This window comes from Salmo salar, chromosome 22 (genome assembly GCF_965601325.2).
Source record: "Salmo salar chromosome 22, fSalSal1, whole genome shotgun sequence".
Classification (NCBI taxonomy): Eukaryota; Metazoa; Chordata; class Actinopteri; order Salmoniformes; family Salmonidae; genus Salmo; species Salmo salar.
Window position 1 is genome coordinate 30,994,411 of NC_138312.1, and position 26,565 is coordinate 31,020,975.

General features: G+C 43.1%; 1 protein-coding gene across 3 annotated transcripts; it reads left to right on the top strand.

The window, feature by feature from the left end:
• Positions 1-26,565, top strand: LOC106583217 (protein cereblon). Of its 3 annotated transcripts, XM_014167136.3 has the most exons (11): positions 1-364; positions 839-915; positions 1,021-1,223; positions 2,163-2,312; positions 13,211-13,373; positions 15,383-15,445; positions 17,198-17,282; positions 17,423-17,538; positions 20,493-20,557; positions 23,924-24,055; positions 26,214-26,565. In XM_014167136.3, exons 1-11 carry the CDS (start codon positions 175-177, stop codon positions 26,395-26,397), a joined length of 1,428 nt encoding a protein of 475 aa, XP_014022611.3. In that variant the 5' UTR covers positions 1-174; the 3' UTR covers positions 26,398-26,565. The 3 variants fall into 3 exon arrangements, with proteins under 3 accessions (XP_014022611.3, XP_014022613.3, XP_014022614.3); XM_014167138.3 differs by lacking the exon at positions 23,924-24,055; XM_014167139.3 differs by lacking the exon at positions 2,163-2,312.

The window sequence follows — 26,565 nt, forward strand, 5'->3', positions numbered from 1 at the left end:
GGGGGGGGGGGGTATAATACGATCGTGCTTTGTGTCAAACAATGGCGCCTGTTCAGTTGCACAAATGTCATTTAATAGTACTTTGAAAAATAAAATTGCTTAGGGTTTAGATCAAATGAACAGTCGGTTTCGGAGCTCTTATCTAGTGGACTCCGGGGCCAAACTAATGGGAACATGTCTAGCACTAAACTAATTCCAAGGCCCAAAATGCATAATTGTGGGAAGATTAACTCCATCCACTTGGGCCCGACAGTGAGTCGTTTTGGATGCTTACCCTGCTATAGAAAACCACAGGCTATGGCCGACGACCAGGGTGGAGGCGACAATATCAACGACATGGGCAATCGGCTGCAACTCTTACCCGGTACAAATGGTTTTAATTGCATTGGTAGACTAGTGTACTGAAGCATGCGTTTATTGTAATAGGACCTTAAACGCATCTGTATTGTATTCAAAGAAACGAGGCCATACTTAATGTGACAGCATAATGAGCTCATTCAATCACTGTCGCAGAGAAGCTAATTTTATCTTCACAGATTGATTGCTTGTTTCAGTAAAATATATCTTGCTTGTTACAACTGTAAAATGGCTCGTTAGCTAGCTACCATACATGCTAATGTAATTTAATTCCCAGCTGCTAGTAATGTCAGTCTACTAATAATAGCTTGCCAAACCTAGGTTTTCTGGTCTGTGATCAAAGGTGATTATCTTCCAAATGCTTCATGTCCAACAGGGTATTGTCAACGCAATGACTCAGGAAATTGTTTTGCAATGGGGCAATTAAAAGTGAAAGTACATATTTGCTTTCCTATGGCCACTTTGACTATTATTCTTACAGAAAATGAAGAGATGGAGACAGAGGATGCAGAAAAACCAAGCATAAACTTTGACCCGAGTCTTCCAACTTCACATGCTGTGGGTTTCATATTTACATCTACAAAGTATTGTTCAGCTGTATCACTGAGTATACAGTTCTTGGTTTTCTACACTGCACTAATGCTTCGGCCCCCCTCCTCCCAGTACCTGGGTTCAGACATGGAGGAGTTTCATGGACGTACGGTGCACGATGACGACAGCTGCCAGATCATCCCAGTGCTTCCATTCACAGCTGTCATGCTTATCCCTGGACAGACCCTGCCGCTGCAGCTCTTCAGACCGCAGGAGGTCAGCATGATGCGCAACATCATCCAGAGAGACCGCACCTTTGCTGTGCTCGCACACAGGTATAGAGTGAAGGGAGGGAGAGAAGGAGGAGGAGAGAGTGGGAATGGGCTCTGTTTAGGGTGATCACATGCCGGACAGCCCTGCATTTTGGCCCTTTGTCCCGCAACCAAACAATCATGTCCCACATTTTATCAACAAATGTGAGCACTTTGCTGATGTCAATGTTATGAACAGAGTACCCCATGGTGGGGGTGGTGTTATGATATGGGCAGGCATAAGCTACGGACAACGAACACAATTCCATTTATCGATGGCAATTTGAATGCCATTCATCCAACGCCATCACCTCATGTTTCAGCCTGATAATGCACAGTCACATGCACAGCCCCATGTTTGAATCAGTGGTGGAAAAAGTACTCAATTGTCATAAGTAAGTAAAGATACCTTAATAGAAAATGACTCAAGTAGAAGTAAAAATACTACTTGAGTGAAAGTATTTGGTTTTAAATATACTTATCAAAAGGAAATGGATTGCTCAAATGTACTTATCTATCAAAAGTAAAAGTATAAACCATTTCAAATTCCTTATATTAAGCAAACCAGACGGCACAATTTATTTTTTATTGACGAATGGCGTAGGGGCACACTATAACACGAAGCATTTGTGTTTAGTGAGTCCACCAGATCAGAGGCAGTAGGAATGACCAGGGAAGTTCTCTTGATAAGTGTGTGAATTGGACCATTTTCCTGTCAAAATGTATGGAGTTAAAAGTACATTATTATATTTAGGAATGTAGTGAAGTAAAAGTTGTCAAAAATATAAATCGTAAAGTACAGATACCCCCAGAAATTACTTTATTAGTAGTTTAAAGTATATTTACTTAAGTACTTTACACCACTGATTTGAATGCATTGGACTGGTGTCGTGTGTGTGATCACAGTAGGGTGTTCTTAATTAGATGTGTGTGGCTGTCTGTACCCCTCACCTCACCCTCCAGTGACACAGGCGAGGTGCATGCAGAGTTTGGGACGACAGCTGAAATATATGCTTATCGGGAGGAGCAGGAGTACGGCATCGAGACTGTCAAAGTGAAGGCAGTCGGACGGCAGCGGTTCAAGGTCCATGAGATCAGAACCCAGGCAGATGGGTGAGAGGAACTAAATGTTACTGAACAGAACCACCTGAAACCTCGTAGAACCTGGGCATAGTAATGAGGAAAACAGCTTATAGACAGAAGACCAAAATCTATCCAATCTGTCTGTCAGTTGAGCTTCATCTCTAAATGTAATCATCATTCTCACTTTCATAAAGGCATTATTATCTTCATGGCCTTATAAGTAGAGATGGTCCTTGTCCGAAATCCGTCTTGCCTACTACTTACTAAAACTACATACAGTGTACTAATAATACTGCATACTAGATCTTACTGTTTAATAAAAACACATGCATTTTAAGCAACAAATATCAACATACTACTCATCCATACTGAGAAGGTGTCATCTATTGCTCAATCGCACTTGTTCCCCGCCATTTGTACATTTTTGTAGAGCGCGTCCCTTATTCTGATTATCAGCTGTTATCAAACACACGTGGGTGTAAAAATACGATTCTCTTCCTCAATAGTGTGCAGCAAATTCTACTAGATGAAAAGCTGAAATTAGTATGACATCCAGGCATTTAAAACATACTCAATGAAAAAAATGTCACATACTATAAAACGTTCTATTTTCACATACCCTAAAAGCCTACTATTTAGAATGCAAGTATGGATATTCGGATATGGCCTTTATGTACAGTATGAATGAGCAACAAATATTTTGCATGTTATTCCACAAGATGGCAAACTCATTGTTTTTATCATTTTAGTAGAAAAGCATATTAGACACTATGGGGAGGTGATATAATATACTAGCCTTTTAAACAATATATATATATACTGACAAAAGCACATACAGTGCCTTCAGAACGTATTCATACACCTTGACTTATTCCATATGTTCTTGTGTTACAGCCTGAATTCAAAATGGTTAAGAAAATAAATGCATTTAATCCATCTACACCCAATACCCCATAATGACGAACTGAAAACATATTTTTGGAAAGGTTTACAGAAATATCTCATTTACGTAAGTATTCACATCTCTGAGTCAATAATTTGTAGAAGCACCTTTGGCAGCGATTACAGCTGTAAGTCTCTAAGAGCGTTCCACACCTGGATTGTGCAACATTTGCCCATTATTCGTTTCAAAATTCTTAAAGCTCTGTCAAATTGATTGTTGATCATTGCTAGACAACCATTTTCAGGTCTTGCCATAGATTTTCAAGTAGATTTAAGTCAAAACTGTAATTCGGCCACTAAGGAACATTCACTGTCTTGGAAAGCAACTCCAGTGTAGATTTGGCCTTCTGTTTTAGGTTATTGTTCTACTGAAAGGTGACTTAATCTCCCAGTGTCTGGTAGAAGGCAGACTGAACCATGTTTTCCTCTAGGATTTTGCCTGTGCTTAGTTCCATTTCTTTTTTTATCCTGAAAAACTCCATAGTCCTTAATGATTACAAGCATACCCATAACATGATGCAGCCACCACTATGCTTGAAAATATTGAGAGTAGTACTTATTCATGTGTTATATTTGACCCAAACATAACACTTTGTATTCAAGACAAAAAGTTAATTGTGTTGTCACATTTTTTGCAGTTACTTTAGTGCCTTTCAACATTGTATAAAATATTCTGGGCCCACAGAGTTTTCCATGCCAGTGAGCTTGGGACAGACACAACTGTAGGCTATTTGCGCAAGGGATAAAAAGCAGTGCTTGACTTGGGCAGGAGCTCATCGGAGCTGAGTACTGTCACTTCAAATGTTCTACTGCTTGAGCTCCTGTTTCTCTTATAGAATATTAGCTAAAAAATATTGTGGAGCTCCTGTACATAAATCTAAACAGTACCAGCACCCAAAATGAGTACTGTAACCTATTTCAGTCCAAGTCAAGCACTGATAAGAAGTAATCAGATAGGCTTATTTTATCATGTTTCCACTGGATCAGAGCATGACATTTTTCCCTTTCACGCTGGGTGGTTATCGAAAGGGAGAGAGCTGGGAAGATTTTTCAAATACATTGAGAAACTATTGTTATTCTCAATGGATGTAAAAACAGACTTTGTTTGCTTGCTGTTTGAGGTGAAGAAAACATTACTATGAGAGGCTCCGTAGGTCATTAGTGGTGGTGCGTTAAGCCAATCAGAAATACTATCAGATCCCCAAATTGGCACATTTATATTCCTACATTTGCGTGCAGGCCAGGTAGCCTATAGGCCCACTGCTATGCGTGCGCGTCCTTACTCAACATTGACAGGAGCGCTCCAAACAAAAGACAATGGCTACATTTACAAAACTCATAAATGGAATGAAACAAACCAAAACTTGTTTCTCACAAGTGTAGCATAGGTTGTGCACTCTGCAAACAATATGTCCACTCCGACAATAATAATGGGAAGACTGGAATAATAATATTGAATGCATTTAAATAAATGACCGTAACCAAAGTAACAAACATTGTAGATTAAAAATTATAGGAATTAATGGTAAATGTACTACTGGTGCTAAAATATTCATACCCCTTGACTTTTTCCACATTTTGTTAGGTTACAGCCTTGTTCTAAAATTGATTAAATATTTTTTTCCCCATCATTCTACACACAATACCCCATAATGACAAAACAAAAACAGATTTTTAGAAATGTATTACAAATAAAAAAACTGAAATATCACATTTACATAAGTATTCAGACCCTTTACTCAGTACTTTGTTGAAGCACCTTTGGCACTGATTACAGCCTCAGGTCTTCTTGGGTATGACGCTACAAGCGTGGCACACCTGTATTTTGGGAGTTTCTCCCATTCTTCTCTGCAGATGCTCTCAAGCTCTGTCAGGTTGGATGGGGAATATTGCTGCACAGATTTTTTTCAGGTCTCTCCAGAGATGTTCGATCGGACTCAAGTACGGGCTCTGGCTGGGCCACTCAAGCACATTCAGAGACTTGTCCCGAAGCCACTCCTGTGTTGTCTTGGCTGTGTGCTTAGGGTCGTTGTCCTGTTGGAAGGTGAACCTTCATCTCAGTCTGAGCTTATTCTCCATTGTAGAATAATTGTGAAGACATCAAAACTATGAAATAACACACATGGAATCATGTAGTAACCAAAAGAGTGTTAAACAAATCTAAATAGATTTTATATTTGAGATTCTTCAAAAAGCCACCCTTTGCCTTGATGACAGGTTTGCACACTCTTGGCATATTCTACAATGTAGAAAATAGTAAAAATAAAGATGTTTCACTAAAACAATCTCGGTCGACCAACAGCCTAACGACCAAACTCCAATGTCCTTTGATAATGCTAGTCCCGTGCAAATCGACATCCCTGTGTTTTGGGAGAAATGTCTGAGTTTCACAGATGTTGCGCGCGGCTTGAGCAAGAAAACAATAACTGATTAGATAAATTGAGCTAAGTGCTGCGCCTAAGCTAAATATGAATGGCCTACAGTTGAAGTTGGAAGATTACATACACTTAGGTTGGAGTCATTAAAACTTGTTTTTCAACCACAGGACCTTGTCAAGATGCTGGAGGAAACAGGTACAAAAGTAACTATATCCACAGTAAAATGAGTCCTATATCAACATAACCTGAAAGGCCGCTCAGCAAGGAAGAAACCACTGCTCCAAAACCGCCATAAAAAAGCCAGACTACGGTTTGCAACTGCACATGTGGACAAAGATTGTAATTTTTGGAGAAATGTACTCTGGTCTGATGAACTGTTTGGCCATAATGACCATTGTTATGTTTGGAGGAAAAAGGGGGAGGCTTGCAAGCCGAAGAACACCATCCCAACCGTGAAGCACGGGGGTGGCCACATCATGTTGTGGGGGTGCTTTGCTGCAGGAGGGACTGGTGCACTTCACAAAATAGATGGCCACATGAGGGAGGAAAATTATGTGGATATATTGAAGCAACATCTCAAGACATCAGTCAGGAAGTTAAAGCTTGGTCGCAAATGGGTCTTCCAAATGGACAATCACCCCAAGCATACTTCCAAAGTTGTGGCAAAATGGTTTAAAGACAACAAAGTCAAGGTATTGGAGTGGCCATCACAAAGCCTTGACCTCAATCCCAAAGAAAATTTGTGGTCAGAACTGAAAAAGCGTGTGCGAGCGAGGAGGCCTACAGACCTGACTCAGTTACACCAGCTCTGTCAGGAGGAATGGGCCAAAATTCACCCAACTTATTGTGGGAAGCTTGTGGAAGGCTACCTGAAATGTTTGACCCAAGTTAAACAATTTAAAGGCAATGCTACCAAATACTAATTGAGTGTATGCAAACTTCTGACCCACTGGGAATGTGATGAAAGAAATAAAAGCTGAAATAAATCATTCTCTCTACTATTATTCTGACATTTCACATTCTTAAATTAAAGTGGTGAAATGTATTTGGCTAAGGTGTATGTAAATTCCCGTCTTCAACTGTACATGTAGCCAATCAACTTTCACACGGAATGCTTTTGTTCATAGGCCTAAGACACTGCATGTCAGTGCAAGAGGTGTCACTGCGGTACCTGGTTTGATTCCAGGCTGCATCACATTCGGCCGTGATTGGGAGTCCCATAGGGCGGTGCATAATTGGCCCAGCGTCGTCCGGGGTAGGCCGTCACTGTAAATAAGAATTTGTTCTTAACTGACTTGCCTAGTTAAATAAATAAAGGTTAAATATATATATATTTTTTAAATGTGTATATGTTTTGTGCGTATGAATTGAATATTGCCAATGCATCAGTAAAAGATATTGAGCCTATTTAATGCAACCCTTGCTGTAAATAAATCGCAAAGCAGCAGCATACAACTTGTCATTTCCAAACGTTTAGGTAACTTTCTCATCCATAGCCTTAAAATGCATCTCAAGTGCAATTGCACTGTTTAGCTCACATGTGAAGGCTCGGGGTCAGTATGGCCCTATCACCTGGACATGTTGAAATACTGTATCTTCACTTCTAGAAAAAAAAACTCCAGGATTCCGTCATAATTGTCAATTTATTGGGGAAAAAGAAAGAATTACAGGGGGCAGTTTCGAAAAAACTGATCTCGTCCAAATCATCCTGGAATAAAGGACATTCTGGAGTAATAATTACAGAAGCAAAGTTCTCTAGTAATATTGTACTGTGTGAATAGGTCTTTGGTCACATGCGATGTGTGTGTCACAAAGAGAGCAAGGGTTGAGGCAATCGGGAATGTTTTTCCTGAACAAATTAGGGATTTCTCTAACAGAACCTTTCTGTCAGAAATGCCTGTAATTATGTTGCAGCTTCAGCAACACGGACAGCGCGATAAACACTTAGATTTTCTGTGGTGGTGTAACAACTGTCTTCAAAAATGGACCAAGGCGCAGCGGGAATGTGGATACTCATAGTTTAATTCAAAAGAGTAAAGCATCCACAGTGAAGAAACAATAAACAAGACAGCAACAGTTTTGCAGGCTAACTAAACACAGTGCAAAAACAACTACCCACAACCCCAAAGAAAAACACACACTCCTATATAGCACTCCCAATCAAAGGCAACTCAACACACCTGCCTTCAATTGGGAGTCCCAATCACCAACACAACCATTCACACACACAAAACCCCCTGCCACATCCTGACCAAAACTAACACAATTACGCCCTCTGCTGGTCAGGACGTGACAGTACCCCCCCCCCCCCCCCCTCAAGGTGCAGACCCCGTAATGCACCTAAAAGAAAAAACAAACCCCCAAACAAAAAAATATCCCCCTAAACAATAAGGGAGGGAAGGGAGGGTGGCTGCCGTCACCGACGGCACTGTGCTACACCCTCCCTCCCCAACCCACCTATCCTGGAAGTGGCTCAGGTGCAGGACGTGGACCTCGCTCCACCTTCGGCGTCGCCGACTTCGGTGGCGCCGGGCAGATGGGCCACTCGGGCTGACCCTGGCAGACGGACCACTGGCTGGGCCGGAAGACATGCGGGCCACTCGGGCTGGGCCGGAGGACAGGCGGGCCACTTGGGCTGGGCCGGAGGACAGGCGGGCCACTCGGGCTGGGCCGGAGGACAGGCGGGTCACTCGGGCTGGGCCGGAGGACAGGCGGGCCACTCGGGCTGGGCCGGAGGACAGGCGGGGCACCCGGGCAGATCCGGGCAGTCGGGCCACTCTGGCAGCTCCGTGCAGTCGGGCCACTCTGGCAGCTCCGGGCAGTCGGGCAGCTCCGGGCAGTCGGGCCACTCTGGCAGCTCCGGGCAGTCGGGCCACTCTGGCAGCTCCGGGCAGTCGGGCCACTCTTGACTGGCGGGCGGCTCTGGCGACTCTTGACTGGCGGGCGGCTCTGGCGACTCTTGACTGGCGGGCGGCTCTGGCGACTCTTGATAATCCCCAGCCTGAGTCCATGGTCCCTCTCCGTCCAGGATTTGCTCCCACGTCCATTGGTCCATCACGTTGTACTCCTGTGGCTCCTTCCTCTTCCGCTGCTTGGTCCTTTTGTGGTGGGTAGTTCTGTAACAACTGTCTTCAAAAATGGACCAAGGCGCCGCGGGAATGTGGATACTCATAGTTTAATTCAAAAGAGTAAAGCATCCACAGTGAAAAAACAATAAACAAGACAGCAACAGCTTTGCAGGCTAACTAAACGCAGTGCAAAAACAACTACCCACAACCCCAAAGAAAAACACACACTCCTATATAGGACTCCCAATCAAAGGCAACTCAACACACCTGCCTTCAATTGGGAGTCCCAATCACCAACACAACCATTCACACACACAAAACCCCCTGCCACATCCTGACCAAAACTAACACAATTACGCCCTCTGCTGGTCAGGACGTGACAGGTGGTCGCTGCAGCAGGGAGGAGAGAGAGACAACCGGGTGCTAGTCAGTCATTCACTGTTTATTTTTTTAAACACAGCGCAGCAATTCTGAGCCCGACCCGGGACAATTAAATCCATTGCTGGTCGGACTCGCTCTAGTCATTTGTGTGTCTTAATTATTTAATCAAACCGTGGCTTAAAGCATCAGGCAAGCTCAGTGAATATCGTCGATTTGATTTAAAACACATAGGATACGTCAATATATGGAAAAATACATGTTTAAAATGTAGACCTTTTGATTGGTTGAAAGAACAGGGACAGCTCTAGAACCAAGACATGGAAAAAGAAAATAGGCTGCTGTCCCTGGTTATTACAATAGTCAACCGCTCACTGATACTACGAGTCGATATTGACGTAATAATAAGGAATTGTCCTCGACCATACCCACAAATTGGTGAAAACAAACATTCCTTCCCATGCACCCCCATTGTAAAACATCTAACTTCGTCGTCAATTTTCTGTGTAACAAAACATGCCAAAAATAGAGCCTGCAAGAAGAGTCCTGTGGCTTCAGGCTATTCTGTGTGGGAAATGTGAGGACCTGGTTTCCAAATAGGCTACACAAAATATGCAAAAGTATGTGGACACCCCTTCAAATATGTGGATTCGGCTATTTCAGGTGTTGCCAGGTGTATAAAATCGAGCACACAGCCATGCAATCTCCATAGACAAACATTGGCAGTAGAATTACCTTACTGAAGAGCTCAGCGACTTTCAACGTGGCACCGTCATAGGATGCCAGCTTTCCGACAAGTCAGTTGGTCAAATTTCTGCCCTGCTGGAGCTGCCTCGGTCAACTGTAAGTGCTGTTATTGTGAAGTGGAAACGTATAGGAGCAGCAATGAGATTGGTGTGGAAGAACTTGACTTGCCTGCACAGAGACCTGACCTCAACCCCATCGAACACCTTTGGGATGAATTGGAACACCGACTGCAAGCCAGGCCTAATCACCCAACATCAGTGCCTGACCTCACTAATGCGCTTGTGGCTGAATGGAAACAAGTCCCCACAGCAATGTTCCAACATCTTTTGGAAAGTCTTCCCAGAAGAGTGGAGGCTGTTTTAGCAGCAAAGGGGGGACCAACTCCATTTTAATGCCTATGATTTTGGAATGAGATGTTCGATGTGCAAGTGTCCACATACTTTTGGTCATGTAGTGTATGTCATGCAGCTATTCGCAAGTCCATATTTTGTATTTTGCATTAAGGAGACATAACATTTTTATATTATTGGTCTACAAGACCTGTCATTATTTTTCTCAGGAAACGGGAAGGAGCTTAGGTGGGAAGTCCCGGGATACCAATCACCGGTATCCAACCCTTCAGGGAGGATCATTTCTTAATAATTCAGGACAAAATGTTCAGACAGTGAATATCACACAACAGAAATTAAGGATCAATTTATTCAGATCATTATTCTTTATAGACACCAAAACTAGACAATATAATTCATTGAGAATGCTATAGCTACACATTTTAAAGTGAAAGTGCAATCTGCTGTATACTCGAGTGACCAACAGATTATCCATTATACAACCTAATGGCTGTTGGAATAAAAGAGTCCCCATTTTGATTTTCCTTTGAACAAGTCTCTTTCCCCTTGTCCGGCTGCTGCTGTGACTGAGTTTTGAGTGAAGGGGATGAGTACTGTCCCGTAAAATGCTTTCAAGTTTTAGGAGGATGAGTTTAGTGTACAGGTTGATGGCTGATTCTTGAACTATACCAATTATCCTTTCCGCCGTTTTGATCTAGCGCTGAAGCTTAACTTGGTCTTGCGGTTGCATGTTTCCAAACACGTTTATCAGACCAAAGGACCACACTCTGCAGGACAGATTTCTAGAACATTTGTACAGATATGGTGATCGACATTAAAATGGTTCAGTTTGCTAAAAAAAAATATATATATATTTTTCCATTTCTTTATCTTTGCAAAGGCACAGTGTGTTTGTCTATTTTGAGTCCCAGGTATTTATATGTGGTCACTCTATCGACTGATTCCCCGTTGATCTTCGTAGGAGGTAGTGGAGTTTTGTGCCTTCTGAAATCAATTTCCATCTCTTTGACAATCAGCGACTTCTTCCATAAATCAATGTATCTTTGGTTTGTAGCCTGTGATGGTTTGTAGCCCTTGTCACGCTTTCTTACTGTCCTTGTCCTTGAAAAGGTTTTCTAATTTGTCTTTGTATGCTGCCTTGCACTCCTTGATTTTGCTTTTCTTTCTTAAAGCTGCAATATGTAACTTTTGGGGGACCTGACCAAATTCCCATAGAAATGTGTGTTACAGATCTGTCAATCGCATTGAAAGCAAGTCAAAAGCTGTAGATCTGTTCTATGTTTGTTATTTCTAAGTTTCGTTTTTGCATTTTTTTTCCCAGCTTCAAACAGCTGAAAATACAATACTTTTCGTTATGGAAAATATATGTCACTGCGGTTTAGATTCTACACAATACTTGCTTGTTTTGTCACATAAACTGAAATTAGGCAAACTATTTGAATTTTACCAACCAGGAAATGACGCAGCGAATTCTGGATAGTGCATCTTTAATAAGCTTAAACTTGTCATTCGATTTTTCTATAGGCTATTGATATTGTTTGTTCTCTCATTATTAGACCTTTGGCTACCTTATGTTTTTACCTTAGGCCATTCAATTAACTTTTGAGATAGAACTCTGTTATATTCATTGTTTGACCGGGAGAAAGCCATTCATAAAATGATTAAACTTAGGCTATCAATATTACTGAAGGCTATCAAATGGAGAGAAGGGAATATAGGCTACATTCTTTTAAAACAGCTGGACCGAAGACACTATAGACACACTATAGCATTATGCCCATGCATCTGACAGAGAGAGAAAGTATTTTCTGACTGGGCATTTTGCGCTGCTTTGGTGAATTCTCTGCTCTCTCTGGCCTGCATTCCTCTCTTGCTATATAACATATTTATTGGAACAGGCTATAGGAATTGTCAACTTACTCGGAATGTCACTTGCGCGCTGCCCTGCTGTGCTCTGCGACACTAAATGTTTTACTGCGTGGTGCCAGTGAAGTTCAAATATGCGAAACCTTCGTCTGTCTCATCGCTATGTCATCATCATCGACAATGGCTGTCAATCATAGTCGACAGACAATGATATCATAATATCACCCAAGCCTACTCGGAGCACATCTCTCACTAAATGCCCAGTCATTATTTACATTTTTTTTATACATTTGATGGGGAAGGAAAGTGGTATCTCTTCCCATTCATGGTGTCAAGTCATACATCTCTCTGTCTCTTTCCATGTTTCTCTCCGTCGCCGACTGTCTCTGTCATTTCTGTCTTTCTATCTCCTTTCTCTGTCTCTCTCTCCCTGTCATCATGAAGGACGCTTTTGATCTGTAGTCTAAATGCGTAGTATGTACCTATGGGTTTATTCACTGTCTGTATTTACCTGTGAACTAAATGTGTAGTATTTACCTATGGGTTTATTCACTATCTGTGTTTACCTGTGAACTAAATGTGTAGTATGTACCTATGGGTTTATTCACTGTCTGTGTTTACCTGTGAACTAAATGTGTAGTATTTACCTATGGGTTTATTCACTGTCTGTATTTACCTGTGAACTAAATGTGTAGTATGTACCTATGGGTTTATTCACTATCTGTATTTACCTGTGAACTAAATGTGTAGTATGTACCTATGGGTTTATTCACTGTCTGTATTTACCTGTGAACTAAATGTGTAGTATTTACCTATGGGTTTATTCACTGTCTGTATTTACCTGTGAACTAAATGTGTAGTATGTACCTATGGGTTTATTCACTATCTGTATTTACCTGTGAACTAAATGTGTAGTATGTACCTATGGGTTTATTCACTGTCTGTATTTACCTGTGAACTAAATGTGTAGTATTTACCTATGGGTTTATTCACTGTCTGTATTTACCTGTGAACTAAATGTGTAGTATGTACCTATGGGCCCGCCTGTGCTAGGTGTCGACCGGGTCACGTCTGTATTTACCTGTGAACTAAAGTGTGCCTAGGTCACGCTGTACCGGCGGTGCATGCGGGTTTATTCACTATCTGTATTTACCTGTGAACTCTAGCACCCAATTCTCTCTCTGTCTTCTCTCTTTCAGGATCAAACAGGCCAAGGTGCAGATCCTCCCAGAGCGGATCCTCCCGGATCCCCTGACTGCAGTGCAGCTCACGCCCCTGTCTCGCCTCCACATGCACCCCACCTCCAGACCCCCCGCTCAGAGCTGCAGACAGGCCCAGTGCTGGTGGGCCACCTACCGCCAGGTCCGACACACACAGACAGACCTACCCACTCTCACTAAGACACACCTACCACCACTTACATACAGCTATTCTCACTCACACATACACAGAGTGTACAAAACATTAGGAACAACTTCCTAAAATTAAGTTGCACCCCCTTTTGCCCTCAGAACAGCCTTAATGTGTCGGGGTATGGACTACAAGGTGTTGAAAGCGTTTCACAGGGATGCTGGCCCATGTTGACTCCAATGCTTCCCACAGTTGTGTTAAGTTGGCTGGATGTGCTTTGGGTGGTGGTCCATTCTCTACACACGGGAAACTGCTGTGTGAAAAACCCAGCAGTGTTGCAGTTCTTGACACACACAAACCGGTGCGCCTGTCACCTACTACCATACCCCGTTCAAAGGCACTTCAATCTTTTGTCTTGTCCATTCACCCTCTGAATGGCACACATACACAATCCATGTCTCAATTGTCTTAAGGCTTAGAAATCCTTCTTTAACCGGTCTCCTCCCCTTCATCTACACTGATTGAAGTAGATTTAACAGGTGACATCAATAAGGGATCATAGCTTTCACCTGGTCAGTCTATGTCATGGAGAGAGAGTTCCTAATGTTTTGTACAGTCAGTGTATGTACCACTATTCACATGATATATTGCACATACTCTACTAGCTTTAAATGAGACATCACATATCTTAAAACAGGGGTTCACAAACGTTTTGGGGCCGGGGACCCCTTTTGTGATAGCAAATTCACCAGGGACCACCTCATAACACAACTCGAGTGAGATAAATAGCATACGGGGTGTTTTACTATGACTTTGGCAGTGCATGGTCGGACGAACCACAGCCCGGCCCCTGGGAAGGAACATTTTGTCATGGGGCAGATAGATGTTTTCTTTTTGCAGCTTTAAAGCTAATATCCTGCAATTCTAAAATAATTGCCGTGAGGCAGATAGAAAACTTTGCCATTTCAAAGCTTAAAATACAGTGCATTTATGTCAACAATTTTTGTTGTTGTTGTTGGTGTGAGGTTGAAAAATGTATAATTGGTGGAGTACTGTGGATACCAATATCCCTGTGAGCCTCCCAGGCCCATGTTGCCCAGGGATAAGAACAGAGTACTGTGGATACCAATATCCCTGTGAGCCTCCCAGGCCCATGTTGCCCAGGGATAAGAACAGAGTACTGTGGATACCAATATCCCTGTGAGCCTCCCAGGCCCATGTTGCCCAGGGATAAGAACAGAGTACTGTGGATACCAATATCCCTGTGAGCCTCCCAGGTCCATGTTGCCCAGGGTTAAGAACAGAGTACTGTGGATACCAATATCCCTGTGAGCCTCCCAGGTCCATGTTGCCCAGGGGTAAGAACATCCATTGTAGGTTAATAATGTTACATTGTATTGCATGACACACTTTAAACTTATTCCACAGATCCCTAGGCCAAAAGTTGTTTAATCTGTTAGTAATATTCATTAAAAAAAAATGTACTGTCCAAAAAAAGAGATCTAGCCGTGGACCCCCTGCAGTACCTCCGTGGACCCCAGTTTGAGAACCCCTGCTTTAAAATATGACATTATATGTCTGTATATGTTGTTTCTATTGATGGTGAAGTCATGCACCGTCTGTTATCGCACGCTCTTGAAGTTAACAAACAGAGTGTGGTGGTAGTGACAGGGTGTGGAGAATAGGAGCGGTCGGAAGGTTAATTGTTTGTTAGGGGGATGTTTGGATGTTTAACGTGCAGAGGTAGAGGTGGCAGTCTTCAGGGGCGAGACACACGGAACATGAGACGCATGTTCAACTGAAGGCCCAATCTTATGGAGTGTTCAGATAAACTTGTTTTGTCTAGAACAGACATGCTTCTCTGTCATGTGGAAAAGGAAAAATGTCCCCTCTATATATAGTTGCTCCCTCCTGAATGTGACCTGGCAACCCAGTGTTGTTTGTGCAACACAATGCATATGAATGAAGATGTTCTCCTGCTGAGGTGATGTTTTCTGTGTGTTTGCCTGTGTTCTCATCAGAGGAAGTTCCACTGTGCCAACATGACATCGTGGCCTCCCTGGGTCTACGCCCTCTATGACTCTGTGAGTACTCAACACTGTTCTATAGGTTAGTGTCTTAACCTCTCAGGGCTAGATATACAGTCCATTCAGAAAGTATTCAGGCCCCTTCACTTTTTCCACATTTTGTTACGTTTCAGTCTTATTTTAAAATGGATTACATTCATTTTTTTAATGGATAAGCAAAAACAGATTTCTAGACATTTTTGGAAATAAATAAAAACTGAAATACCTTATTTACATAAGTATTCAGACCCTTTGCTATGAGATTAGAAATTGAGCTCAGGTACATCCTGTTTCCATTGATCATCCTTGATGTTTTTACAACATGATTGGAGTCCACCTGTGGTAAATTCAATTAATTGGACATGATTTGGAAAGGCACACACCTGTCTATATAAGGTCTCACAGGTGACAGTGCATGTCAGAGCAAAAACCAAGACATGAGGTCGAAGGAATTGTCCTTAGAGCTCCGAGACAGAATTGTGTCAAGGCACAGATCTGGGGAAGGGTACCAACATTTTTCTGCAGCATGGAAGGTCCCCAAGAACACAGTGGACTCCATCATTCTTAAATGGAAGAAGTTTGGAACCACCAAGACTCTTCTTAGACCTGGTCCCCTGGCCAAACTGAGCAATCGGGGGAGGCGGGTCTTGGTCAAAGAGGTGACCAAGACCCCGATGGTCACTCTGACAGAGCTCCAGAGTTCATCTGTGGAGATGGGAGAACCTTCCAGTAGGACAACTATCTCTGCAGCACTCCACCAATTGGACTTCATGGTTTAGTGGCCAGACGGAAGCCACTCCTCAGTAAAAGGCACATGACAGCCCAGTTGGAGTTTGCCAAAAGGCACCTAAAAACTCTGACCATGAGAAACAAGATTCTCTGGTCTGATGAAACCAAGATTGAACTCTTTGGCCTGAATGCCAAGCGTCACATCTGGAGTGAAACCTTGCACCATCCCTATGGTGAAGCATGGTGGGGGCAGCATCATGTTGTGGGGATGTTTTTCAGCAGCAGGGACTGGGAGACTAGTCAGGATAGAGGAAAAGATGAACGCAGCAGTACAGAGTGATCCTTGATGAAAACCTGCTCCAGAGTGCTCAGGGCCTCAGCCTGGGGCGAAGGTTCACCTTCCAACAGGACAACGGTCCTAAGGACACTTCCTAGACAACGCAGGAGTGGCTTTGGGACAAGTCTCTGAATGTCCTTGAGTGGCCCAGCCAGAGCGTAGACTTGAACCCGACCGAATATCAAAATTGCTGTGCAACGACGCTCCCCATCCAACCTGACAGAGCTTGAAAGGATCTGCAGAGAAAAATCGGAGAAACTCCCCAAATACGGAGGTGCCAAGCTTGTAGCGTCATACCCAAGAAGACTCGAGGCTGTAATTGGTGCCAAAGGTGCTTCAACAAACTACTGAGTAAAGGGTCTGAATACTCATGTAAATGTGATATTTCTACATTATTTCTACATTAGCAAAAATTTTTTTCTTTGTCATTATGGGGTATTGTGTGTAGATTGAATAGGGGGAAAAAACTATTTCATCCATTTTATAATAAGGCTGTAACGTTAAAAAAATGTGGAAAAAGTCAAGGGGTCTGAATACTTTCTGAATGCAATGTAACTACTGTGTGTACACAGACAGAACATTGCCAATGGAACTTGATTTGAGCTGATTTATTCCATAATGTGTTTTAGAAAAATAGTTGACTAGTTAAGTGACTTATGACACACATCCTGTTTGTAACCTTGTTTCTTGTGTTTGTCCCACAGGAGACTCTGATGAACAGAGTGAAGAGACAGCTCCATGAATGGGACGAGAACCTGAAGGATGATTCCCTCCCCACAAACGCTATAGGTACAACTCCTTGGCCTGCCCTAAAGGCTACTGTATATTTCTGCCACCAAAACTGTAATATTTTTAGGTACTTCTTCCAACCTCACAGATTTAAATCCTGAACTGTAACATACCATCTCCCCATCCCCCCTTCCTATCAGATTTCTCCTACAGAGTGGCAGCCTGTTTGCCCATAGACGATGCCCTCCGGCTCCAGCTGCTGAAGATAGGCAGTGCCATCCAGAGGCTGCGCTGTGAGCTGGACATCATGGACCGGGTGAGCACACACAGATAGACACAGACATGTGCACACACACAGAGCCATAAATAAACGTCACTAAACCTTACAATTTAAAGGCCAAGCACACTGCTCAACGCATGAACCAGGCGAGGACTTGTTCATCTGTCAGACACACAGAGCCTTATCCACACACTGTTTGATATGTACCCCTACACCCACCACGAATCCATCCAGCTGTACCCATCCAGCTGTACCCACTGTACCCCAACTGATCTGGTCTAACCTCTTACCCCTACTCCTCCCTGTTGTTCTGTGGCAGACTCCCGTCTCTCTCTCTCCTCTCTTTCCTCTACTCTAATGTGCTAGTGTTATATTTAGCCACCACCTATAAAGGGGATGATAATTTCCCCTCTCTTGAGGTGGTGGGTCAGAGATGCTGCCTTCTTTTGTGAGCTCTCCCATGCATTGAGAGCTGTGCAAGTGTTAAAGCACCTCTTCTCTAATCCATCCCTCCCTCCTCATCGTCGCTCTGACTAGAGCTGGAACGATAAACCGAAAATTACAGACGCTGACATTGCCTTGCTCTTATCGAAGCATTTTGCTGATGTTGGTAATTTTCTGTGATTTTGCTGCAAAATGTTCTTGTTCTAAAAACCATTATTTGGTCAACAATAGCATTTCAATCGGTGACGTCACTCGCTCTGAGACCTTGAAGTAGTTGTTCCCCTTGCTCTGCAAGGGCTGCGGCTTTTGTGGAGCGATGGGTAACGATGCTTCGTGGGAGGCAGTTGTTGATGTGTGCAGAGGGTCCCTGGTTCAAGCCCAGGTAGGGGCGAGGAGAGGGACGGAAGCAATATACTGTTACACTTGGGTTCATTGTCCATTTGGAAGACCCAATTGCGAACAACTTTCCTGACTGATGTCTTGAGATGTTGCTTCAATATATTCACATAATTTTCCTCCCTCATGATGCCATCTATTTTGTGAAGTGCACCAATCCCTCCTGCAGCAAAGCCCCCCCCACAACATGATGCTGCATGGTGTTCTTTGGCTTGCAAGCCCTTTTTCTTCAAAACATAACGATGTTCATTATGGCAAAACCGTTATATTTTGTTTCATCAGACCAGAGGACGTTTCTCCAAAAAGTATCTAGCAACAATATCATATTTAGTTAGCAATCTAGTGAAGTGTTTTGAATTCCCACTTCCTCAGGTGGTGAATAAAAGAGCTCGCTAGGCCAATAGAAACATAACAGCAATTATGTGACTAACATGTGAAGCCTAATTCCCTTCCTTCCCTCTCTCTGTTCATTCTGGATAGAGCGAGTGAGGGGGTAGTAAATAGAGATTTCATACATTCATGTGGGGGTGACAGCACCCACAATAGTATATGCATTGGTTGAAGCTCAATGTTAAATTCACATCTCCTTACAATCAAATCTAAGCCAATATGACACACAATTCTCTGAAAATGTGCAAGTGAACATGATTAGAGGTTCTCAACACACTCCCCGCCTCTGGTCATGAGCCATCCAGCCGTTACCGATAACCACAATACCAGATTTTTAACAGGGTCGTTAGCATTAGGGAAAAAAAGACTTTCTTGCCCTGACCTAGCTCAATATGTAGGAGTCGGATAAGAATGAGAATACAGCGTCTGTAAATCTACCATTAGACTTGCCACCATTCGGACTGACTAAGTTTGTAGCAGCAACAGTTTTGATTTAAAAAAAGTTGTTTAAATAGTGTCAAGATAATGCATTCATTACTGGGTTTGTAGCGTTAACGTCACCGCCATGGAATCTGAAGGTCTTGGGTTCTCCCCTCGGAGGAGACATTTTGGCCTTTCTCTTTCATGTATAGTTTTGACACCCCCTTCCTAGTCCCAACACACACACCGGCCCAAACACACGTGCAAGGTGTGTGCTTATTTTCAATTATCAAGTGGCTCATTGAGTGGCAATGGACAGGGACTATGGTGTGTTTACTACTGTGCGAGTCTTGCCGAACACCTGCCCTCGCCATCATTAACAGAACTGCAGGAAAACAGTGCCCGACAGACTGTATGAAGGACACTGTTTACATTTGTCCTAGCTAGTTAGCTACCAGCATTGTCACCCTCGCCTCTTCTTTTGTGGGGTTTATCGGCAGTTGGCATCCAACATTATGCTGCAGTAACGCCACCTACTGTACTGGAGTGCTCCCGTCTGTTTACTGGAGTCTTAGCTTAAAATTGGACCAATAGAAGAATAAAGACGTGTTCCTGCAGGAATGCCCACATGCAGGAACGGCCTGAATTGCGGGCCGCAATTGCACCCTTCTCCGTCTTAGACCAGTGGAGATTGGAGTGAACAACTCTCAAGGAGTAGGTCATTGTCCTGATCCGTCAGATGCTCTCCACCCCTACAGTACATCCCAGGGACACAGTGCTTAATGGCAGGGTGGCAGATTGTGTTCCCTGAAATGCGTACACCAGCTGATTGACAGGGCGCAGGGCCCTCTCTATGCACTTGTTTATCTTCTGATCCCACTGGAACATCTAGCTCCTCCACTGAGAGATATCAGAGAAGACCACGGTTGTCCTGGGAGACATTTGGATGACCATCTTTAAATCCGCGCATCTGCCGCACCATTGCCGTCCCGTTGGTGTATCCCAAGTCCTTTCCACCAAGGTGGATGACTAGGATATCAGGGGGAGAAGTAGCACCTCTGCTGGATAGATCAATATGTGAGCTAATTCTCTAGCTCCAACTCTGATTTTAAGATGATATGTAAGCCCATGCTATTGCATGGAGAATGAGGGTTACAAAGAAGATCCACCGAGCCCCCCTCCCGACACACGTACACACACCTCTAGCCCTTGTGAGGTTGCCAATTACAGACTGTTACATAACCTCATAGCACAGGCAATAACTATAATTATGTTTGTTATGTCTACAAAAGTCTGGTGGATTGAACATGAAGTCACATATGTTGTGTTTTCTCCCACAGTGCACCTCGCTGTGTTGCAAGCAGTGCCAAGATACGGAGATCACCACCAAGAATGAGATCTTCAGGTGAGAGAGAGGAGATGAGGGAGAGATGCATCTAGACTGCCCCAATAGTGTGTGTGTCTGTAGAGTAGTCTTACACTGGTTGTCAGTGAGTCAGAATGAGCTCGTATCGTGTGTGGGCAGTGGGATTGCATGTGTCAACTTTGCTCCCTCCGCCTCCCTCCCTCAGTCTCTGTTGACTGAGGTATTGCAGACAAGCCTTTGATTGCAGACAAGTCTGTGCCTCCACCCCGACTCCTCTCCCCCCCACTCTCTACTCCTCTCCCATGCTCCTCTCACTATCCACCCCTCTCCCCCTACCCTTCTGCCCTCCACCCTCCCTGTCTTCTTGTCACTTGACCCCCCTGGAGCGGCCAGGTCTCTTGTCACCCAGAAGTTAATTTGCTGAACTATACCAACCAGACACAGACTCACGCTGTGACAGGATGACAGTAGGAGTAGTGAATAATCTCATGTTGGCAGATAGAGTTGAAGTCAGAAGTTTACATACATCTTAGCCAAATACATTTAAACTCCGTTTTTCACAATTCCTGACATTTAATCCTAGTAAAAATTCCCTGTCTTAGGTCAGTTAGGATCACCACTTTATTTTAAGAATGTGAAATGTCAGAATAATAGTAGAGAGAATGATTTATTTCAGCTTTTATTTCTTTCATCACATTCCCAGTGGGTAAGAAGTTTACATACACTCAAGTAGTATTTGGTAGCATTGCCTTTAAATTGTTTAACTTGGATCAAACGTTTTCGGGTAGTCTTCCACAAGCTTCCCACAATAAATTGTGTGAATTTTGGGCCATTCCTCCTGACAGAGCTGGTGTAACTCAATCAGGTTTTTCAGGCCTCCTCGCTCGCACACACTTTTTCAGTTCTGCCCACAATTTCTTTATAGGATTGAGGTCAGGGCTTTGTGATGGCCACTCCAATACCTTGACTTTGTTGTCCTTAAGCCATTTTGCAACAACTTTGGAAGTATGCTTGGGGTCATTGTCCATTTGGAAGACCCATTTGCGACCAAGCTTTAACTTCCTGACTGATGTCTTGAGATGTTGCTTCAATATATCCACATAATTTTCCGCCCTCATGATACCATCTATTTTGTGAAATGTACCAGTCCTTCCTGCAGCAAAGCACCCCCACAACATGATGCTGCCACCCCCGTGCTTCACGGTTGGATGGTGTTCTTCGGGTTGCAAGCGTCCCCCTTTTCCTCCAAACATAACAATGGTCATTATGGACAAACAGTTCTATTTTTGTTTTATCAGACCAGAGGACATTTCTCCAAAAAGTACAGTCTTTGTCCCCATGTGCAGTTGCAAACTGTAGTCTGGCTTTTTTATAGAGGTTTTGGAGCAGTGGCTTCTTCCTTGATGAGCGGCCTTTCAGGTTATGTCGATATAGGACTCGTTTCACTGTGGATATAGATACTTTTGTACCTGTTTCCTCCAGCATCTTCACAAGGTCCTTTATTGTTGGGTTTGATTTTCACTTTTCGCACCAAAGTGCGTTCATCTCTAGGAGACAGAACGTGTCTCCTTCCTGAGCGGTATGATGGCTGCGTGGTCCATGTGTTTATACTTGCGTACTATTGTTTGTACAGATGAACGTGGTACCTTCAGGCATTTGGACATTTTTCCCAAGGTTGAACCAGACTTGTGGAGGTCTACAATTTTTTTTTCTGAGGTCTTGGCTGATTTCTTTTCCCATGATGTCAATCAAAGAGGAACTGAGTTTGAATGTAGGCCTTGAAATGCGTCCACAGGTACACCTCCGATTGACTCAAATTATGTCAATTAGCCTATCAGAAGCTTCAAAAGCCATGACATTATTTTATGGACTTTTCCAAGCTGTTTAAAGGCACAGTCAACTTAGTGTATGTAAACTTCTGACCCTCTGGAATTGTGATACAGTGAATTATAAGTGAAATAATCTGTCTGTAAACAATTGTTGAAAAAATTACTTGTAAAGTAGATGTCCTAACCGACTTGCCAAAACTGTAGTTTGTTAACAAGAAATTTGTGGAGTGGTTGAAAAATGAGTTTTCATGACTCCAACCTAAGTGTATGTAAACTTCAACTGTAGCTTGTTGTTGCTAGCTAATTTGTCCTGGGATATAAACATTTGGTTGTTATTTTACCTGAAATGTACAAGGTCCTTTTTTGTTGTTGCTGGATATTAGTAGAATTCTGACCCATTTTAACTCACACAAAATCGTGTTCCCTACTCCGACAATTAGTCCACAGATAAAAGGGGAAACCGAGTTAGTTTCTAGTAATATCTCCTTGTTTAGTCTTCTTTTCTTCTTCTGTGGATTTTATATGGCAGTTGGCAACCAACTTTAAGGTGCATTCCTGTAACCAACTGGACTGGCGTATGGATCTCCTTCATCTTTCAATCACCCATGTTGGTATTTGCTCCTAAAAACCAATGAGGAGATGGGAGAGGAGGGACTTGTAGTGTGTCAGGCGTCTAAAATCGGACCAAGTTCTATTTTAACGCAGACACTCGTTGACCCGCGCAGAAGCAGTTTGGATGAAATGATTGAATAACATGTATGTGTACATTTATTTTGCAACACTCGTGCATGCAACACAGGCTATTTCACAGCAATTTAGATGGTACAATGATTCTCTAAACTATATACTTGCTTAAGCTAACTGTTAGAGTTTTTGGGGCGGCAGGTAGCGTATTGGTTAGAGCGTTGGGCCAGTAACCGAAACATTGTTAGATCGAATCCCTGAGCTGCAAGGTAAAAATCTTTCGTTCTGCCCCAAGTCAGGTAACACACTGTTCCTAGGCCATCATTGTAAATAAGATTTGTTCTTAACTGACTTGACACGTTAAATAAATAAAAAAGTAATAGGAAATAGTATTTAAGCAACCAAGAAATGGCGGAGGGATTTCTACATCTTTAAAGGATTGTCTCAAAGACCCATTAAATGTAACAATAACTTGAATCTAAAAACCTCAAATAATTTGGAGTTTCTCATCAGTGTCCCTGAACACTCAACACTTTATCTATGGGGTCATCAGAGTGGCATGGATACGCGTGCGTGCGTGCGTGTGTGCGTGTATGCGTAAGGAAGGAAGGGTTCCGCAAGTTGGTGTCTCTTGTTTGACATTCATCTAGCTAAGTTTCATAACCATCTCTCTGGCTACTGTCCCATTCTGTCTGTCTACACAGTCTGATTCGACCTGGGTCATTCTAGAATATTTGTAGTTTAATGTATTCGCATACTTTAATATTTGCATGTCATTTGTACACCCAATTCGGTAGTTTTTTGTACAATGTGGTTCAGATAATAAAAACATTATCTCTACCCTGGTCTCCTCTCTTACCCCCCCTCCCCCCCCACACACACACACCTGCAGCTTGACTCTGTACGGCCCCATGGCAGCCTATGTCAACTCCCACGGTTACGTCCATGAGACCCTGACTGTCTACAAAGCCAGCAACCTCAACCTGGTCGGCAGGCCGTCTACACTCCACAGCTGGTTTCCAGGGTAACCCCTCTCTATACATGCCTCACACACATACATTCCCTCGCTCTCACACATTTAGATGTACACTAACCCATTCCCCACACTATACAAACTCACCCACAGCCTTACACTCACAAATTATATTCTCAAGTGACATGTACTGTACTTTTGAGGCGTTCATAATAAATTATTCATAATGATAATATAAGAAAATAATATAAGAAATGATCAACACCTGTCACGTTACCCAGGTTGTGTGATCTTGGACACATTAATACCATATTTGGTCCATTAATAATTTTACCTCTACAGGATCAGTGTCCCCCCCGTGGGATGGTTGAGCTTAATGTGTAGGCTAATGTGATTAGCACGAGGTTGTAAGTAACAAAAAAAATTCTCAGGACATAGACATATCTGATATGGGCAGAAAGCTTAAATTCTTGTTAATCTAACTGCACTGTCCAATTTACAGTAGCTATTACAGTGAAAGAATAACATGCTATTGTTTGAGGAGAGTGCACTATTGAAAATGTATTAATAAACCAATTTGGGCTTGATACAACATTTTGAACGGATATGCAATTGTTCATTGGATCAGTCTAAAACTTTGCGCATACACTGCTGCCCTCTAGTGGCCAAAATCTAAATTGCGTCTGGGCATGAATAATACATTTTGACCTTTCTCTTGCATTTCAAAGATGATGGTTAAAAAAAATAATTAAAAAACATTTTTTTCTTTGTATTATCTTTTACCAGATCTCATGTGTTATATTCTCCTATATTAATTTCTAATTTCCACAAACTTCAAAGTGTTTCCTTTCAAATGGTATCAAGAATATGCATATCCTTCCTTCAGGTCCTGAGCTACAGGCAGTTAGATTTGGGTTTGTCATTTTAGGCAAAAATGTTGAAAAAGAGTCCAATCCTTAAGAGATTGCCAAAGATTTGAAAGCAAAAGTCTCTGCGTTTTTGGTATACTGTCATTTTTTGCATTGTTTGTCATTTTTTGCATCATGTCGTCAATGTTTGTTTTTGTTTATTTTTTTTAATTATTATACATTTTTTTAATATTTTTTTTATTTAACCATTTAACTAGGCAAGTCAGTTAAGAACAAATTCGAATTTACAATGACGTTCTACACCGGCCAAACACGGACAACGCTGGGTCAATTGTGCGCTGCCCTATGGGACTCCCAATCACAGACGGTTGTGATACAGCCTGGAATCGAACCAGGGTGTCTGTAGTGACGCCTCAAGCACTTCCGACCGCTGCGCCGTATCGGGAGCCCAATATGAGGTGCCTTGTATTCATTGAGCTTTATTTAAAAAAAATTTACATTCTCTCTGTGAAGATATACACATACACCAGGTGTGTGTGTGCCCGTGTGTGCGTAACATCAGGCTTGCTTGACTGTATTGACATAGAGCCTGAACTATTTGGAGAGCTGTGGAGATCTCCCCTGGGTTCTCAGTGATTCTGTTATGTTACGTAAGGAATCTTCAACCAAAGCCACTCGTCAGTCCTCAGCACTCCTGTGTTAGCCTGTAATAATGACAGCAATAACTTCCTCCACTTATCCTCCCCATGGGCTGGCACTGGTCAAGATGAGTCTTATTCAAGTCCTCTGTGGGGAGCTATGGAGGAGGAAGAAACCTCTCTGCCACACTGCTCTTCTGGTGAAGCGTGCTATTACAGCCTGTTGTTCTGAGAAGACATGTTGTGCAGAGAGCAACAGACACACAACATGACAGATTTAGGCTGTTTATTGGTGTCTTTCATCTGTTAATTGCATGTGCTTCTGTGTGATAATTGTTATTCAAATGGTAGGTTGTTGCCAGGAAGAGAACCCTGAGAAACGTCTTAATTGAACAGGTGTCAGATGGGAGAGAAAAGATGAGAGTGGAGTGGTTTGTCTGTGTGCCTTCCTTCCTTTGCGTGGCCTGCCACCATTCCTACATGACAGCCAGTAAGGGCTTTAGTCTGAGGAGAAAATGGAGAGGCGATGAGAGAGGGAATTGTAATTGAATAGACACAGCCTGTGTTCTTTCTCTATGTAATATTTGTTTCTGTGTCAGATGCCTTATGTCAACAATAAGAAGAGAGGCATGCTGCACAAATCCCTAAGGACTGATGGAATTTATTTCTGCCTCTCTCTCTCGCTCCTCCCCCCTCCCTCAGGTATGCCTGGACGATCGCTCAGTGTCAGATCTGTGGCTCCCACATGGGCTGGAAGTTCACGGCCACCAAGACGGACTTGTCCCCTCCTCGTTTCTGGGGCCTGACCCGCTCAGCGATGCTGCCCCGCATCCCCCAGACAGGTGGCCAGGAGGGGGACGAGGGCTCCCGCCTGCTCTGCCTGTGACAACATGAGGACCTCCCCGCCACCCATGTCGCCAACACACCCTGTCCACTGGCGAGGGCCTCTCCTTAGTACTCGGTGTCCCACCCAACCTCCGACAGCCATGGCAGCAAATCCCTCATATATGGTCATTCTGCCTTTGAATGGCACTTTCTAACACACGCACACCCA

Excerpts from the sequence above, each read along its gene's own strand:
- LOC106583217 (XM_014167136.3), top strand. The coding sequence starts at position 175 with ATGTCTAGCACTAAACTAATTCCAAGGCCCAAAATGCATAATTGTGGG. Across the intron at positions 365-838 it reads TCGGCTGCAACTCTTACCCG|AAAATGAAGAGATGGAGACA; the intron begins GTACAAATGGTT and ends TTATTCTTACAG. Across the intron at positions 17,539-20,492 it reads AGCTGGACATCATGGACCGG|TGCACCTCGCTGTGTTGCAA; the intron begins GTGAGCACACAC and ends TTTCTCCCACAG.